The following is a 19,207-nucleotide window of genomic DNA, read 5'->3' as shown; positions in this document are numbered from 1 at the left end:
AAGTCTTATTAATTCTGCAGTTTGCTGTGCAATAACTGATACCACAAAACCTGTTGAGCATTTTAATATACTATCCCTGCTTTGTGTGATATATAACATTTTGTTCAAGAGGGAAATCCAAACAACAGAGGGTCTCATTCCCTCACTCGTCTGAAACTCCCGCTGTCGCCATATTTTTTTTCCTATCTGGTAGATTATTAACATGCATGCTCAGTATGTGTTTATATGCTAGGTAGAAAATTTTAGAGTTGGGATGCATTCGCTGGATGTTGGGGAAAGAAAACTCACAGTGAATTAGATGCAAACAGCTCAATATTTCCCTGGCAATTTATACTCGATGGTTACGCTAAAGCCATTTTAACCATCACACGTGGAAGAATTCGCAATACATCGAGTATATTCGATATATCTCCCACCACTACCATTAGGTTTAAAAATGGACAGGGAAAAAAAGAACAAAATGTGAAACTAAGTCAAAAAGCCAATGTATGGCATAAGTGGCTACATCCATCATATATAGCACTACTCCAGCACCCGGGGCTTGTTGTTGCTTATTGCTCATGCCTGTGAGGAAATTTCTTATGGTATCTGGCTCTAACTTTCAGGTCATTGCAATGCTGCAGAATTTGAAGGCCATCAAATGGATCCCTGATGGTATTCTTGTTGTAGATAAGAATCTAAAAACAATCTAAAAATCTTTTTTTGTCGTAGTGCAGTATGTATTTGGTGCTTCAAGCAAATGAGATGACTAAGACTTTCCTTTGGAAATGCCACAGATCAATACAGCACCTCAAACACAGAGTTACACTGAGCCTTACTATTGGCTGCATATGTGAACAAACTGTAGTAACAGCACACAGGCTATTGGCCTCACACCAATTTGGTGGTGAAGAACTGGATCAGTGCTAGGACTACAACTTAAAGCAGCCTGTTTTTTTTTTTTTGTTTTGTTTTTTTTGTTTTTTCCTAAGGAAAAAATGAGAGTAATACAGTGAATAGGTTGTTGTGGCACTTTTGGCTTTAATATGAGCTGCATCGTATTTGACTAGACCTTTTTTGCACATTTTATTTATTCGTAAGTATTTCTGTAGCTAATATAAACTCTTTATAAGAGGTCTTTGAACTGGATGTCTCACCTGCCTTAAAGCAAATGTTATGCCTGAAAGATTTTTATTAGATTACAGGGCCTTGCTTTCTCAAAATGGCCTTTTAAAGGATATGGCTTTCTTCAGAGGCTCTCACACCTTTCCTGGCATTAAATTGCAAGGGTATTAGAGGTAACTGGGCAACCTGAAAGTATTGGGATTGAATAAGTGATGAAAAAGCAGCACTGGTAGCAAAATACCTGCATTATTAGATCTGTTTAATAAGGCACTTTAAACGTCATTTTAGAAATGGTGGTGTTTTTTTTGGGGTTTTTTTTTAAAACAGCTTCTTTCTTTCTCTATGGTGATGTGAGACTTTTATTGCAAAACCTTTTGGACAGACACAATCAAAAGCAGTGTGTATAGGCATTTATGTTTTGTCTTTAAAAAGCTGGGTGAGAGGCTGATCATCATTATGTGTCAGTCTGTCTTAAAAGCTGTAAGTAAGAACAAAATGTACCCCTTTCACTTTTTTTCTGAGATCTGAGACGATGTTTGAATGTGAATATACTTTCTTTTTTTTTTTAAACTAATAAAGATAAAAGCCTGAAAATTTTCACTGGTCTTTGTTACCATTATAATTAATCAGGATCTGTAATTTGGGACGGATACATCAATAAATGTCTGAGTATTGGCTTGTTAAAATAGGCGGAATAATGGATGATGGAATGACCCATCTTTCAATTGATCTTTAAGTGATTCACGAGATGTAAATCTTCCAGAAGAAAAGAAGATTCATTGGATGTGTTTCTGTAGAAGTAATTCCACCTAAAATTGTGGTAAATCAAAGCTTAACTTCTGCATAGACTAGATCCAAACTTGCTCTATACCCACAGCCAGCAGCCTGGTAGCTCTCGGGTCCTAAATCGGATAAGTGTCACCGTGCATCGGGCTGAAAATCCATACTTATAGGAGTTATTTTAGTGACAGTGGGCCCTTTGTTTATTTGTAATAACTATGCAGCTGTGACAAAAGACCACTGTTTCAGCCAGCATTAGCATGCAGATTCTCTGGTGTAGTGCTACACCATTTCTGTCAGTACAGTGTGCGTATTGTTTTGGACGGAGGAATGCACTGGATGTCCTCTGCTGTGGGAGCTGGCCAGTTTAACGGATAGCTGTCAAAGTGGACGATTCAGAGAGTGTGTGTGTGGGGGGGGGGGGGGCAAGGCTATACAGCAGGGGGGAGGGGGATTGCCCCCCGTAGAGCCGCCCCTGAGTTGAAGCGAAAAAGTGCCACGATGGGAAGATAATCCGTTGCCATTGTCAAGTTTCAGAGTGATTGTTTTAAAACTGCTCTTGTAAAGTGAAATAGTTGAATTATTGCAAAATAAAAATAAAAATCAAGAGTCTAATTACTTGTGTTTGAGTCAAAACTAGTGATCCCACCTACTACAGCATACAAGTAGAGCCCACAATGTGGTAAGAGCCCCTGAGAAGGGAGTAGTTAACTTACTGAACATCTTTCAGTTACTCATGTCTCATTCACACCTTTTCCAGCTCACTGGTTGGTTTCATTGCAGCTAACATGTAAATTGTATTAGCTCTGTTGGTCTTCGCTGCAGCAGGAAGGCCCTGCTCTCATCAAAAGAAGCCATTGTGCTGCTCTGGGTTTGTTGTGTGCCATGCAGGCCCAAGCCCATAGATGACCCTTGTTGTTTCTCGCGCAGGCCTGAGTGAGGCAGATGCAAACCAGAACAATGGCTGCGTCTCGGAGAAGCCAGCGGTGACTGACTCCACAGACCCCCACCAGTGTTGGAGCCCCGCCAGCACAGCTGACCCTGACGCTGCCACACCACGCCCCCACCTGGTCCGCCTCTTCTCCCGAGATGCCCCGGGCCGAGAGGACAACACCTTCAAAGACCGACCCTCCGAATCGGACGAGCTGCAGACCATCCAGGAGCACAGCGGAGCGGCTTCAGAGTGCGGGTCGGAGAGCCAAGAACAGGACCTAGATTAGGCTAGCTTTTTTTTTCCTCCCCTCCCTTTCCTCTATTTTTTTCTTTTTCCTCCTCTGTCGGCTCTCATTTAAGAGAGACGCAAGAACCCCACATTTGACAAACACAAGCGTAATACCAACTGCTAATACAACCATGGCATCCGCAAGCAGCTCTGCACAGGCCGCTTTCGGCCTGGGTCGGAGGAAGAAGAACCCCGGCCTCCTGGATCAGATTGGAAAGTTCTTTGGAGGGGACAAGAAGAGGAAGGGCAAGGTGAGGAAACCAAGAGATTCAGTCCTTCTTATGTACCTTAGTTTGTTCTGCAGAGTGGCTCCCAGAACCACTTGTTACTTGTGATTCGCTAACACACATTGTTAGAATCTGTTGTCAGATATCTGTCATGTATAATAGTGTTGGTTTTACTGTTGATTTTATGTTAAACCAAAGTCTGACATTGTCATGCGATTCACATTACCTGGCTGATCCTGAATCGACACTGGATAATGACTTTGGGCGGGGGTTATTTTCTTCGTTTTGTTTTTTTGTTTTAATTCTAAAGACGCTGTGATTTTGACCCATTTAAGAATATTTCTTTATTCTGTTTATTTGAATGGTACTGACATTAATAACATTTTCCTCTTCAGTCAGATCTAATATCTCTAGATGTAACGTTATAGTGTTTCACATGTTGCTGTCATTAAGCTTGTTGTTAATTGGAACGTTTGTCAAACTGGAGAACAGCTCAGTTCAGGTACTTTTTGCAATGATGGTGATGATAAGCTGGGAAATTCACCTCCTTGTATGTAAAAAAAATTTTTAAGCTATAATTTGATAAACGAGCCACAGGGAGGTACTTCACTACTGTTTGCACGTTGCCACAGTCTGCTAAGTCACTTTCAAAGTTGAGGATGAAATGATGCTACAACTGATCAAACAAGTAGTACATGTACAGTGTATTAGCATATAAATAAGTATATTAGTGTAGGAGCTTAATATCATCCCAGGTTTGGGAATATACAAGTCTGCATCCTGTTAAGAAAGAACAGGCTTGTCTGGCAGGCGAGCGATTATGAAGCATCTGAGCCTGCGCTGCTTTCTAATAACCATGTACTCCGATGTTGTTGAGATGACCTCCTTTATGAACAGTAGCAAATCTTTAACAGTATTCCTGTGAGGCCCACTTTGTTCAAAAAATTAAGAAAGAGAGAAAGAAAATCCCATTTTAAAACAAAAACAAAAAACAACAACAACATTTTTTTTATATATGTTGCTATAGTGCCTGCCAATAGTCTGAACATTTGTGATAGCAAATGTTCCATTTATTCTCCTGGCACCAGTCTTGGCAGCGTTGCCACAGCTCAGCCGGCTCCACTCGCTTTCGGTCCATTCAGCGATGCCCTCTGGAGGTGGTGACGAAATAGAAAATTCCAAGCTTCAGCACCTAATCTGGTTTATGAGCGCAGAGAGTTTACCACACAGCGCTGAGTATATCTGCTTGTCTTGATGATGCTACTGCAGCAAGCTGAGCCTGCAATGTAGTTCTCTGAGAAAGAAGGAATGGAAGTGCGCTTGATCTGTATGATCCATCACGAGTCACGTCTACTCACTGTGACAGCTGTCTGAAAACATGATAATAGTTTGAAAGGAATCATATGGTATGGCGAGCTTATTCCTGGGGGCAACAATATCTCTCTGATTGTATGCTTTTTCCTTTTGTAAAGCTCTTCTAACCCCGCAGAGTGCTAATCAGAGTGCTTTGGCACATAATAATTGCAGAGAAATCATTGAACAACATGAAAATATGCATTTTTCCCTTTGCCTTATGCCAGCCATGAAATTGTTTTCAGTGTAAGATTCAGGATAAAATGGGGTTTTATTTATATATATATATATATATATATATATATATATCAATCACAGTTCTTTTTTTTTTCCCTAGCCTGTTCAGCTGATCAGACATTATTTTACTTTGGAAAATAAATTAAGGGAACGTGTCGACAGAACAAATTATGAAGCGTTCATGTAATGTCAGCTCTTAATTCGCTGCCGTGTTTGTTTGGTTTCTCTCATTTTTGCCGTGGCCATGAAATTGTATCTTGTTTCTCGTATTGATGGCGAGTCTACAAAAGACAAACTATAAATATATATTTATGTGTTCACCGAGGATTTGCCTTCAAATGAACGAGTGCTCACATCTCAAATAAATGATAGGTTGGTCTCACCTCTGTTGCCTCTAGCAAAACAAACAACACAGGAAAAAAAAAAAAAAAAAAAAACCTGCACTAATTTTTGGCTGCAAACATTTATTTTTCCAGAAAGATTTCCTCTTAAAGACAGATATTTTTGAATCTCAGTATCTAGTCTGTGTGCACAGATTCTCCACAGACGTTCCTGATGCATACTTTGATTTGCGGGCTGCAGTATTAGTAAGACAGATTGTCTCAGTGTTTCTCGTTGGATTGTGAATATGCATGCTTATTTCAGTAGAGTTGAATTGTTTTCATACCGGCAGATGTGGAGTCTATTGCACACTGATCCCTCGTGCTTATTAATGTTCTTTCTGTCTGATTTATTTACATATTTTTCAATCTAAACCTGAGTCGGGGCTTTGAGAAGATATAAAGACCGTCCCCAAGTAGTCTAAAGTTGTGAGAAGACGCCATAAAAAACAAACTCAGGTCTTAGGACACAATACAGCTGCAGTTAATCTGCATCTGAATAGTAACGGGATTTGATTATTTCAAACAGGGATAATGATGTGCTAATTGGATAGAAAATTACGTTTGCATGAGCATTAGCTATTCAAGCAGAAATGAAGACTCATAAAGAACTGAGAATAATTATGAAGTCTTAATTTGCCTCCTAATTTTCTGAATGACATGCATAGTGAGTCATATTCTAGTGCAGGAGTAGTGTCAGGCTTTTTACAGGACAGCTCACAGTTGGAGCCCAATGTTTTGAGGACTCTTAAATGCCAGTGTCTTGGGATGGGGGAGAGGGGCTCTGCGACCCCCTGTCTCATTGCTTTGCTCACCTCAGGTTCTCATGTGATCCATGATCCAGTCTGAGATTTTATTTAAAACAACAGTGGCCCAGCAATAATCCACTGCTGTGTAATGCCTTTGTAATAACTGTATCTGCTGTGACCGGTGATCTGTTCCTAACCTGATCCTGTTTAAGCTTTTTGGATATTTGCTTGATTAAAACTCTTTAACAACATCAGCGCATTGTTTTTGTTTTAACTGTGTTTGGCTCAATGTCTCTTTCTAGTTCTAAGTGCAATAAATTATTTTAACTGCTCTAACAACTGTTCAACTCGTATTTACTGCAGATCAGAGGGGAAATAAGGGTGGAAAAAAATCATGTTAAACTATACTTTTTGGTTGTAAAGGCTGAGCCAGAAGACAAGATACTATATTTAACTGTTCAGTCAGTCATATAAATATGAGGCGTTATTGGAAAGCTGATCTACTTTTTATTTCTACTTGGAGCTAAGTAATGGATAACTGGATTGAATTGTTTGTATGAGTCTGAAGATGAAATTAAAAGATAATACAACAGAGCTGAGTTCAGTGATTACCTAAAGCTGATTGAAAACAGAAGTTTATGTTCAGCACTATAAGACCAAGAAACAAGTCGGCCACTGTGGCACAGTAACTTACTGCAGACTAAAAACAAATGCTGTCTTTTGAGGAGATTGGCCGGCGGGGGGGGGGGAAATGTACAAGCATTTCAAATGTTTCCTCTGTGTGTTTGGGTTATGCACCACTTAGCAAATATAATCAATCTAATAATGGAAGTGTGTGTGTGGAAAAGCATGAGGTGGGAGGAAGGACTGAAGATGTTTCAATTAAAACAAACAAAAACAAATTGTCTTGTATTGCTATTAATTGGTATTATTGACTATGACTAATGATTATTGAATACAAGTAATTTTGACTTAAAAAATGTGTTTGTTCTGTTTTGGGCTTGTTTGTTTTTTTGTTAGTAGTAGCTACTGTAGCTGGTTTACCTCCAGCTCTTACCTCCGCTAAGTTAAAAAACAAGTGGGTTATAATTTTAAATGTGGTGAAATTATAGTAATACTGATCATTATTGGAATTTAAAATGAATAATAAATGTTCCCCAAAACTTGGAACCACATTCAAATGAATGCTACGCTACTTGCAACTTTGGTTGCTCTAAAACAAGAAAAAAAAAAACTGCATAGGCTACACGGAGTACTAAGTGATAACCACAGTGGTTTGACAATTTAAAAAGAAAATACAATTTGTAAGTTACAAATTACAAATAACCAAATATTAACTTTATTGTTGATATGGTTAGTTTTGATATGGTAACCAGTTATCTTGTAAGGTGCCAGTCACATTTATAATTTCATAGGTAAAAAGAGACAGTCTATTATAGAATATTTGTAAGTCTTATTAAAGGCAGGATAGGCAATAATGACAAAACGTAAAGAAGTAATGAAGCTCTTGACAAGTGACCACTTTATTGCAGGATTAAGCTAGGTTTGCTGCTAGCTAACGGGCTAACATCGACCTGCTTCTGCTGCATAAATGGCTGCCTTGCTTAGTCACTACAAAACCGGTAAGGGGGAGCCAAAATTGCATGGTTGTAGACTGGTGAAGAGGCTACAAAAGAGATGAAAATTTACGGTTGAATTTACATAATGTTAGCCCAGCTAACAAAACTGAAAACTCGAGTAAACAGTTGTTGTAGTCCTCAAACTGTCATGGTAGTCTTTGTGCTAAGCTAGTAGTCTCTTAACTACATCGCCATAGTTAGCATGAATTAGAGCTCTGAAGACTCGACAAATAAACATGAGTATATTTGACAAATGTCAAACTATTTCATTAAAACAATAATGGCAGCTCAGTGCAGTCTCAATTAAGGAATGGAAATAGAAAAACATGTAGGTATTTAACATGAAAAGTGGCTGGCACAAAGAGCTAAAATCTCAAGGAACTTTAGCAGGCACTTAAATGAAAGCAGCACACAAATCCAAAAAAACTCCGTCACACCTGCTTGCTTGATGTCGTTTCTCTTCAGACATAAAGCTATCAGTGATTGCAACCGCCCTCTCTTTCAGATGCCAATTAAGTTTAAAAAGTAGTTCCAGAAGCTGAACAGAACCACTGCAGGAACTTGGTTTTAATGCCTCCATATCATTTGCTCAAGAGTCGAATGGCTCCATTAACAGCAGGAGAGGCACTAATGGACGACCCCGCCCCCTGTTTTTTTTTTTTTTTTTTTTTTTTTTTTTTTTTGTCTTCTCAAAACTAATGTGTACTATTCATTTGAAATGTAGATGAAGCACTCACAGGAGCAGTTACAGAAGTTATTATGCACATGTTTCACCAAATGATAAAGAAAATGGAAGAGAGCAAAACAGAGAAAACAAAAGGAAAAGGATTTACTCTCCTCAAAGGGGGCAACTGACAGAAAATGAGGATATAGCAACAAAAATCCTGCCAATTTTTACTTTTTCTTCTCCTCTCAGTCACCGAGATCACTCGAATTCCTCAACTTTTTTCATTCACACCTCCACTCACACATAAGCATTAAAGGGTCAGCACTGAAGCAGCAGAGAGCACACAAAGACATCACTGAGGAAATGCAAGAAAAAAACAGGGCGTCCCTGTTTCTGGGAAGTTTTTATTGTAATTTTACATTTTTTCTTTCTTTTTCTTTTCTTTTCTTTTTTTTTTTTTTTAAACAAAACCCATTAAAGTTAGTGTGTGTGACACCAGATGGCTCTCAGATTGCGTAATGGTGTTGGCAGTAAAGTTTTCCCCCTTTGGTTACCTTAAGGTTCTTTGATGTGAGGTAATGGATGTGAATCCTCCTCTCCCACACACACACACACACATACAGAGGTTTTCCTGTTACATTAGTAGGGTCACTGAAACTGATCAACGCACTAACATTAGCACACAGTGAGTAGGTGGAAATGAATTTTGTTCCTTTTTCTCTGGGTTGCTGCTTATTGCCGCTATTTGTGTTAGTTTTATGCATTTCACCTGCCACCTTTTTGTGTCCCCGTGATGTTTCCATCAGTTAAATATTTTAAATGCACCACAGTTCTCACACAGGCATAAAAAGTCACCTCGATGTACCCTTTAAAGCATGACTTTAAAGCAATTAGCTGCATTTAATTCTACTTTGGGATGATAATTACTCTTTATTTTTGACATCAACCCTTTGACAGGAGAACACAGACAACTCCAACAGCTCATTTGTACCATTTTTGTTTTGAATAGCTTGTGGCTAGAGGTTTTGCCCCTAAAGGTTATGAGGTGACGTGCAACGATTTTGCACAATGATATCATCAGCCACTTCTGAATACACCACGACTTTCAGGAGTGAAGACATTCACACCTTGATGCAGCAGCACTGTCCATTATGAAACACTCTAAAATTAAAACTAAAATTAGTCATGTTTCAGGTAGTTAACACCATATGTGACATTATTTTCAATTGGCTAAATTAGAGATTCATGAAATCCCAACCTTGCTGACATTTACTATTAGCGACACTGAGTAAAGGTCAGTGAAGCCATATTACTGTTATGCTTCCTTCCCTTTTTTTTCCAGGGCTCTTTCCGAGGCGCTCTCTCCCCGGGCCCTCAGAAAGCTTCTGCAACTTCCCCACGTAAGCGCGGGGCCGAGAACGCCGTGGTCCATTTCTTCCGCACGATTGTGAGTAATCCCTAAAGTGAACTGTACCTTAGAAACACTCATATCCTCTCACACCAGACATTTCACATTGAGTCAGACATGTTTTTTGTCAGCGTGGGCTTTTCTTCCATTGTTATTCAGTATTTGTGTCTTTACTCTCCTATTACTTCCTTTGGTCTCTAACTAAAAGCCTTTTCCGCCTGCGTCGTGAAGAATGAGTCAAATAACGTTGAGTCAAACAAAGTTGAGTCCTTGCAGCGATTTGATGACACTGCAGAAGTGGTGGTGTTGAAAATGTCATGAGAAAACCCCGCTTTGATTTAGGGACTTGTATGATACAGAAAGTAAATCAAGATAATCGCCTAAAAGTAATCAAAGTAATCGCCTTTAATAGAAGTTCTTGCAGTTAACAGTCTTTGCACCCCATTGTGGGACTTATCGAACAGTGCCAGCTGCTGGTTGGTGGACCAGATTGTGCGTTTAGCATCTCGCGACATAAAGTGCCAATTCTTATTGGCTATTCGCCTTTTTATCAATTATGGCATTTTGTAGTCACAAGATCTGTTTATTTAATTGGAACCGTCTCATTTGCTGAGGTCGACGTTAATATGCTCGCCGTTATACGTGATGAACGATTCAAGTGGCGGGAACAGGCCACCGCTCTGTGAAAACCTTCTTACCTTCTGTCATTAACTCTTCTTCAGGTGTCCCCTGCCCCTCCCAAGTCTAGGGTGAGTCTTTCTTACTTTGTTAAAAGGATTCTGCATTTATGTTTGATTCGAAATGACAGCTGCGATAGGCTACAGACCCTAACGTGCATAAGCAGTTAAGAGGATGGATGGTGTATCTTTATGGTGTATCATAAGGTCTAAAGACACTGAATAAAGGTACATTTTTTAAAAATGTAATATTTTATTCATTGTTTTCTAATAGAATCAGTTTCAGGTAGTAAAGGTCAACTCGTTGAGCATCAGTTGAAACAGTAAATACAGATGAGATGTGTAAATGTGCAGAAACAGCCTTGGGGAACATATATGTGCAGCTTTATGCTTTGTGGGCAATGCTTTCCTTGCTAAATGTCACTAAATTTGTGCTCTTTTCGATGTGAGCATCTGCCTTGCTCCTCCTTCCTCTACCTCCCTTTGCACCTCCTGTGCACCTGCCTTCCCCTCTGTGACCCTGTGACTCCCCTCCTTCCCTCTGGATGGACTCTCCTACCTGCCTCCTCTCCTTCCCATCCCGCCTTTGCACTGAGTAAGACACCCTTTTTTTTGCTATTTGTCTCCTCTCTCTCCTATCTCTTGTCTTTGTCTTTCGCTTCTCTACACACCCAGTGGAGAGGACTAGCAGCCAAGATAGGCCTGGTAGGTGGTTTAAAACACAAAAAAAAATCCAAATGGAGGTATCATGCCTAATTAAACTTGAAGGAAGCTGAGTTCATCTTCTCAAACTGCCTTCAGCATGATGCCTGTGGCTCTCTTTCCATTTACTCTCCATCATCCACTTAAGCCTTCATAATCTGTCCATACATCAGCGATAATGCCCTCATTTCCTTCCTTGACTTAAGTCCATTTTCAAAGTATATCAGTTCCATTTGGTGACCTCGCAGCCCGACTCATCCACATCATGTGCGCATATTGTGCATCCATGATAACACAGGCCTACTCCTCTTCATCATCCTTGTTGCATTTCCGAAATTACTTTGAGAACGACTGAAACGAGGCCGCCTTCTGCTTCATTTGGCAAGCATTTAATTTAATGTCTCCATCATGTATGTGAAGCAGCAGCAGGATGACTGTGGGTAAAAGTGAAAAAGCAGACTTGCTTAGGGGCTGTGCAGAAATTACTGGCAAGGGAGAGAATGAAGTTGTTCTTTGGACCCGAGGTAGACGAGTATTCAAATTTGTTTAAATAGTTATTTATTACACAAGTATACTCACCAGCTACATTATTAGGCACACCTAAAACTGGTTCAGGCTTGTGATGGTCTAATGATGTGAGGAATATTTTCTTGGTGCATTTTGGGCCCTTTAGTACCAACTGGGCATTGTTTAAACCAGGGGTCTCGAACCAGGCCTCGCTGGCTTGTGTCCTGCAGGTTTTAGATGTGTCCTTGATCCAACAGAGCTGATTTAAATGGCTGAATTACCTCCTCAACATGTCCTGAGGTTCTCTAGAGGCCTGATAATGAACTAATCATTTGATTCAGGTGTGCTGACATCTAAAACCTGCAGCCCACCAGCCTTCAAGGCCTGGTGTTCGAGACCCCTGGTTTAAACACCACAAACTGCCTGACTATTGGTAGCAAGGTGCACCTAATAAAGTGCTTAATTACACTTTTAGAAAAAGCCTTTGTTTTTGTTTTTATCATGTGTCAAGTGTCATAAGGGTGGTACATGAATAAAGGCAATGGAGTAAAAGGATTTGAATGTGTTGCGAGGACAGCCTAATTTAAGCTCAGCTCCCTGCTGTAATTTTCAGACGGTCCCTAACTGCTTTTCTCAGAGCAGTCCTCAGTATGTTGGGTTGATTACATTTTTACACCTACTTGAAAAGAATGTCCAAGGACTTTCATCCTAGTGTCTGAAATATTACCAGATTGAAACACTGATTATGCTGATTAACAATCAGCACTTGGGGTGTTTTTAAAAGGCACACCGATCCATCAATGCAGGGCAGTTTTAAATGTCAACACCTATGATAATACGAATGGTCCTCTTCTATTTATCAAACAGAAGAAATGACATTCAAATAATCAGCAAAAACTGGATATGCTGCTTGATGGTTTTATGCATAATTCAAATATTTGGATGAAAACCTCACCAGCGGATTGCAGCATATTCTGCAAACATTTACACAATTTTTGGAAAGCACACCAATCTGTCATGAAGAAAACCATCCCTTGTAACTCTGAATTTATCATTGTCATATGCTGGGCTGGAAATTTCTTCAGGGCTCTCTATCAGAGGATTAAGAGATGGCTGAGCTTTCTGCAGAGTCCTTTAACACACTTTAATTCTTCCCTCCCACTGCCAGGGCCCCCAGAAGTCACAGTCTGCTAAAGGCAAGAAGGCCAGTGCAGGGGACGGCAAAGGCACCCTGACTAGGATCTTCAAAATGGTAAAAAAAATAAATAAAATCACACTGCTTTCTCTGTTTCTTCATGCTGATTTTCTTCACTAGTAATGCAAACAGAAAATGATTCTCCCTAATCCCTCTCCGTGCCTTGTCTTCTTCTTTGCCACAGTGATAATATCAGCAGCAGAGTGAGTAACCGATACTTGGTGGAGGGATACTTGAGTTTGAGTCGCTGCTCGTTTGTTCAGCATTGATATGCTTAGAAGCCATTGTAATGTCATTGCTAAAGCAGGCAGCAGCAGAATAATAAGAGGCTTTTAGACACAAAATTGTTCATCGTGCACGCTACAAGCTTTACGCCAGCGCTGATATAATCATGCAGAAGATCCACTTTTGATGAGGGTTCGCTGGGACTATTTCTAATGCTTATAATATAACCCCTTTTTTATGCTGTTACAAAATAAGGTCTGGCATTAATCATGTGACAAGCAATACAGTGTTTAGTTTAGTTTAGTCCTTTTTTTGTGTTCGGGAATGTATTAACTGGCACAAAAAACACATTAGCAGCCAAAATATAGGAGCTGCACAGGAGCTGCTGATCTCCCGCTGCCTCCATCTGTTAATGTGTTTTATTGTGTGATTCTCTGGTGTTTAAGACGCAGGTAATTTACAAACAGATGAGAGAACTGATGCAAAAATAATAAAGAAGCTGAGAAAATTTTAATGAATGTCACATAGACAGACAGCAATAATGTTCCAAGTCTGTACTAATGCGTATCCCATAGATTAGCACTGGCTGATTGCATGTTTCTGTTATGTTAAAAAAAATTTATATTCACCATCATTTATATTTTCACCATCAGCTTCACATTGCTGCCTTCACGGCCCCTCCAGAGCAGTTCCTAATAACCAGATTTGTTTTGGTGCGTCTTGAAGAGGAGTGTGAGTCTTCATGCTCTGCTAGTTATTTCCTGACAGGATTTAATTAGCCAGCCACTCTGACTGTACCTGAGATTGTTATTTAGCTTAGCGATTACTGCTAGTAGAGAGATATTCAAATTTCCCCTGGGCAGCATGTCTGTAGTGCTAAATTGTTGTCAGTGAGCTACAAGAGTGTAAACAGCTCAAGAGGCGACGCACTCCTGGGACGCTCCATTTGAATCTTCCTAATAAGGCTGATTAGTGTTGACTTAGTGCTGTCACAGTAGCATTTCTACACATAAATGTCAGCAAGGCCCAAATGGAAGTAAGATATTTTTTTAAGTCCGAACACCATCGCTCCCTTTCGGGACAGATATCGAGTTTCATGTGAAATGGCTAGAGCAGTCAGCAGCCGCTGTTTTATGAATAAAAAGCCTTGTACATTGCAGGATTATCTCCTACTGCAGTCTGTAAAGATTTGTCTCATTTGAATAATCTTTATGCCTTTTGCTCTGCTTGCTTTTTCTGGCAGAGTAGCAGGCACGAACAAGAACAAGCGAGACAGGAAAAAAAATAAAAAATTCAATAAAGTCTGTAAAGAGAGAGCTCTGAGATAAAAGCAGCCTGTCTGCTCTGGACTCTTTTTGGGATGAAAATCAATGGGTGACTGGAAATCTTTGCTTTGAAGATGACAAAGCAAATGTATTTGCAACTGGCCAACGATCTTCAACCTATCCTGCTCTCATGTTTCCTCTGTGCTGGATGAGCCCCAGCTTTTACAAACTCTGACTACATTTCTGATACCTTTCACAGACTTTTTCCCTATTTTTGTTTCATTTTCTTACAATTCTGTTTGGCGTTCACATTTTTTTCTTTACTTTGTGTCATTTTAAAACTCACATCTGTCACTTGCATAATCACTTTTACTTCAGCATCAGAAGCTTTGCCATATTGCACAACATTGCTTAAATATATTAGATTCTGACACACTTTCTCATAATTCTAAATCCTTTTTTTTTTTTTATGGAAACAGTATCTCTGTGAAGGTTCTCAGTCATCCAGGTCATCGTAGTCTAAGGAGCGTCTGGAGTTCTTTAAGTTGCTTGAAGACGTTTCACCTCTAATCCGAGAAGCTTCTTCAGTTCTAAGGTCAAATGGTGGAGAGTCCCAGATTTAAACCCAGTGGGAGTTTCCCCCCACAGAGGGACAAAAGGACCCCCTGATGATCCTCTACGTAATCACATGAGCCAAGGCATGAAAACGGGTGTGGGTCACAATCAGCCAGGGTTTCAGGTGAGCTCATTATGAAACCTGGCCCCACCCTATCATGTGATTTCCTGAGGTCAGATGGCCCAGGGTGTGAGTGGGCGTTAAGGCGTCTGGGAAGGGATCTCAAAACTGGATTATAGATGGCAGAGAGTTGGTGTCGTAAACCCCCGCCTCTGTTCAAAGATGGTCGCTCACAGTGGACATAAATGGCTTATTTCACTCCTCCTTCAAACCATCTGTCCTCTCTGTCCAAAATGTGAACATTGGCATCCTCGAAAGAGTGACCTTTGTCCTGTAGGTGCAGATGGACTGCTGAGTCTTGTCCTGTGGAGGTGGTTCTTCTATGTTGTGCCATGCGCTTGTGAAGTGGCTGTTTGGGCTCTCCAATGTAGAGGTCTGAGCATTCCTCGCTGCACTGTACAGCATACACCACATTGTTACGTTTGTGTTTTGGAGTTTTGTTTTTCGGATGAACCAGTTTTTGTCTGAGTGTGTTGCTGGGTCTGAAATACACTGAGCTTAAATCTGGGACTCTCCACCATTTGACCCTAGAACTGAAGAAGCTTCTCGGATGAGAGGTGAAACGCTTTTCTTTCCAAGCTCCTTAGACCATGGAAACAGTTGCATATCTCAGCTACATTGTTATATAAATGCATTTATATAAAAAATGAATTGAAACTGGCCAGAGGAGGTGGTTAGTTTGTCATATTACTCATTACACTGACCTAAATTTACTGCTCTTGTATTGAAGTTTGTTTTCCAGATGCAGGTGGGTGACACATTGGTCTTAACACATTGCTTATGACTTTAACTTTAGCTAATAAGATTTTCAAGCAAATGTTAAGGTCATTGTTCAGTTTGAGAACGTATGGGAGATAAAAAGCCTGAAGGTTGGTTAATTCATCAATGTGTGTCAATTTCAGGCTTAATGGGAAAGCTGATGAAATCATGTATTCAAAAGAGAAACAGCAACTTATCTGGGCAGCTTATCTTTTCACAAGGCTGATGGTTTATAATGACCGTCATTCACAGTGAAGGCTGTTTTTTTTCATTCAGAAGTTATTAGCTGAATGATCTATTCGTGGATTTGTCTGCAAAGTGCTTAAGTGAATACTGTAATTACACTCTGTGCAAAATGACCGGAGGGCTCTCTTTTAGTGCTGAAGCCGACATGTCATGTGCACATTTTCATCATGTGTCTTGTCTTATGCAGGGAAGCAGGAGTGCTTCTCCAGCCAAACGCTGAGGTCCATCTGTACAGCCCCTTCCAACAGCACGACGGAAGACGTTCAAGAGCACGGGGGGTGTTTAAAAAAAAAAAAAGAGAGAGGAAGAAAACGAGGAAATCTTAGTCATCCCTTAGACTCACCTTCCCTTCCACCTCTGTTAACACTGTAATGCTCACTAAATCCCTCATTTCTTTCCACCACCACCCCCCCACCGCCCCAAACACTCTTTTGGCTGGTAGATAGCGACACAATCTGTCTCCTCCCTCCTTTCCCTGCATTGCATTGTGCTAAGTCTATGCAGTCATCATCACCGGTGTGAACCGTTTGCCGAAGTTGATCCCGAAGCCGCTCACATGTGCAGCCTGAACGCCCCCACCCCTCTATATTTACGTGTATTTGGGTTTCTGTGGATGTCTCCATGTATTTCTTTCTAACACAAGGTGGCTAAAACTGAAGCAGACCCGGAGAGCTGAAGGTTAGGGCCGGTGCAAGTCCGACTGACTTGACCGTCATTGCCGTCTGCCGATCGGGTGAAAAGACCGGGTGACTTCTGTTTTAGAAAAGAGCGGTTTTCTGTCTCGTCACGCTGTCTACGTCACTTAAGTTAAGCGTCCTGTCCTACATGTACGTTGATCTGCGTTTGTCATCATAGGACCTAAGGCTGAATCTGGAGTTTTGTTGTAAAAGTTTCCAAATTTTCTAAATTGAGTTTCTCCTGTAGTCTCTTTCAGTCTATGAGATAATGACTAATCTACCTGTCCACACATAACAGTGCAGTTTTCCACCTTTTTTAAAACCTTGAATCTGAATCACGATGCCACATTCAGACCTTTCTTCAGTGCTTTAGTGTTCTGTAAGTCTCCTCATCTCATTGCTTCTGTCTCCTGTTTGGCACAGATACTGTAAACTGAATTCATTAAAAAATAAAGCTCAACAATAAGTGCCTTTCCTCCTGACTACCAAATACAATGTGCTGTTTTTCCTTCATGTGGATAATAAAAAACACACAATTTCAAAAAGGTGCTCTGTAACTAACTTTGTAATGACACATTATGAGGTGTTTTTGTTCTTTTTGACAATTTGTGAGTTTTCTGTAAAAAAACAAACAAGAAAAAGAAGAAGTTTTGTGCTGTTCCATCCATCTTCCAAAAGCAGCCACGTGTGATCTGCAGCATCCCCACCTGCCCCCTGTTTGCTTGAGCCTTCTGAGAGCTGTGTTGTTTTTCTTTGTTCTGAAAGGACCCTGAGAATGAATGTAAACTTCCTCCTCATTACTGTATGTGTAATAAAACACGACCTGCCACTTAACTGAGAATAAAACATTTAAAAAATATATATATATCTATATATATATAAATATATAAAACCAGCTCTACTGACTGCAGTGTGTCTTTTTGTCTAGAGCAGCAAATGATGTATCTTTTAAAAAAACAAAACAACAAAAAACAGTGAAACAAAGTGATATAACAAGGTCACACCAAACAAAGACATGCCAGTCTTTTTTTTCCCATTAAGCCTAAATTCGTGATTCACTCGGTAATCACTATTTGGGCCAAGTTTTCCGAGCTCATGACCGGAGCAGATGGAGTACCTGCTCGCTATTCTAGCACATGTGTAATCACACAGAGTATATGCAGTTTCATGTCATGCTGAAATTACTGAAGTACAAAAGCTTGCTGGAGCATTGAAAGTATGAATGCATTTCCCCCAAGAGGATACATGTGAAATTCTTTTTACCACAGCTTTCATAATTAAAGATAAACACGGCCCTCCAAACATGTTTTTTTCTTCCTTTTCCACGTCATTTTGGAGTGGTTATTCAAAAGTGAATCAGAGGCCACAGAAACACCAGCCATGTAACAGCTGTATGAGTTCTAATTTGAACCTGGGGAAATCTATTGTAGTTGCACAGTGAATGGGGAAGTTAATGGAAAACAGGATGGAGTTACCCAACATGGATATTTGTCTGTTTTATGTGACGATATAGCAAAGAGGTACAGATAGGTCCAGAGTTTGCTGTGTAGACTTTCAAAGACTTTAAGAAAAGTACTGCATTAACTGTTCAGGAATTACAACCATTTTTAATATGTTGACCCCATTTCAGATGCTCTGAAGTAGCTGGACAAATTGACATGATTTTAATTCCAAGGTCTTTTTTTAAGACATGCATGAAAATCCTGACATCTATAACCTGAAGTTTCCTCCCTTGAGATGCTGAAAGTCTGGACTTCAATCGCATATTGATTGTTTGATTTAAAATCCCCACTGTGGGTTTACAGAGACAAAAAAAAAAAAAAAGACATTTTAATTGTGTGAAAATTGTGCCAGGAGTTCCTACATCCAGATCACAAACTCACCAGTGAATAGATTACATCATGTTTGGTCCAAAAAACTCAAGAAAAAACAGTTGTTGACTAGTTTTATATCAACGCTGGTGTTGGGTCAAATCCAGCAAACAGCTACTTTGTATTTTTATGTAGAAGCACTGCCTCTACCCAACAAATCAGAGCAAGGCCGGGCTCGTTGCTCAAGCCGACCACGGTTGTGACTCCAGGTGCCTTCTGGAATTTTCTTGTTAAAAATGCTCCGTTTGAATTCACTCGCCAAAATCTAGTGTGCAGATCTTGAGTGACTTATGAGCACATTCCCTGTCACATTTCGCACCTGGAGAGGCAGTTTATAAAAATAGCTTGAACCCCCCCTCCTTTTTTTTTTTTTTGCTGGCACACTGACTCAGATAAGCAGCACAAAATCAGCAGGGGACCACCTTTTTATATTGCCTGAATGCTCCTCCTGTGCAAAAGCAACTGTCCTCATTTGACTCTTGGCAACAAAGCCGATAAGCCCCCATTATCCAAAACGTCAAAACAGTTTATTCTATCTGTAATTCATAGTAATGAACAAACAACCAGCTTTAATTAGTAGAAAAATTACTTTAATCTTAAC

General features: G+C 40.1%; 2 protein-coding genes across 6 annotated transcripts in view; both read left to right on the top strand.

The window, feature by feature from the left end:
• The window catches only part of LOC308405152 (myelin basic protein-like), a 51,526-nt gene extending 48,284 nt beyond the window's left edge, over nt 1-3,242 (top strand). The window contains exon 4 of one of the 2 annotated variants that reach the window (XM_080895594.1): nt 2,815-3,242. In XM_080895594.1, coding sequence (XP_080751720.1) covers nt 2,815-3,104 — 290 coding nt within the window. In that variant the 3' untranslated portion in view covers nt 3,105-3,242. The remainder of the gene's footprint in view (nt 1-2,814) is intronic. The other variant, XM_080895593.1, reaches the window with a different exon arrangement.
• On the top strand, nt 3,213-17,569 carry LOC308405153 (myelin basic protein-like). Of its 4 annotated transcripts, XM_080895595.1 has the most exons (6): nt 3,213-3,357; nt 9,681-9,785; nt 10,469-10,495; nt 11,099-11,128; nt 12,801-12,884; nt 16,246-17,569. In XM_080895595.1, exons 1-6 carry the CDS (start codon nt 3,238-3,240, stop codon nt 16,276-16,278), a joined length of 399 nt encoding a protein of 132 aa, XP_080751721.1. In that variant the 5' UTR covers nt 3,213-3,237; the 3' UTR covers nt 16,279-17,569. The 4 variants fall into 4 exon arrangements, with proteins under 4 accessions (XP_080751721.1, XP_080751723.1, XP_080751722.1 ...); XM_080895597.1 differs by lacking the exon at nt 11,099-11,128 and having other exon boundaries at nt 12,810-12,884; XM_080895596.1 differs by lacking the exon at nt 11,099-11,128.
• Nucleotides 17,570-19,207: the final 1,638 nt, after the last annotated feature.

Source organism: Rhamphochromis sp. 'chilingali', assembly GCF_963969265.1.
Source record: "Rhamphochromis sp. 'chilingali' genome assembly, chromosome: 11".
NCBI lineage: Eukaryota > Metazoa > Chordata > Actinopteri > Cichliformes > Cichlidae > Rhamphochromis > Rhamphochromis sp. 'chilingali'.
Note: the sequence above shows the minus strand (reverse complement) of the source record. Positions and strands in the feature narration are given on the sequence as shown.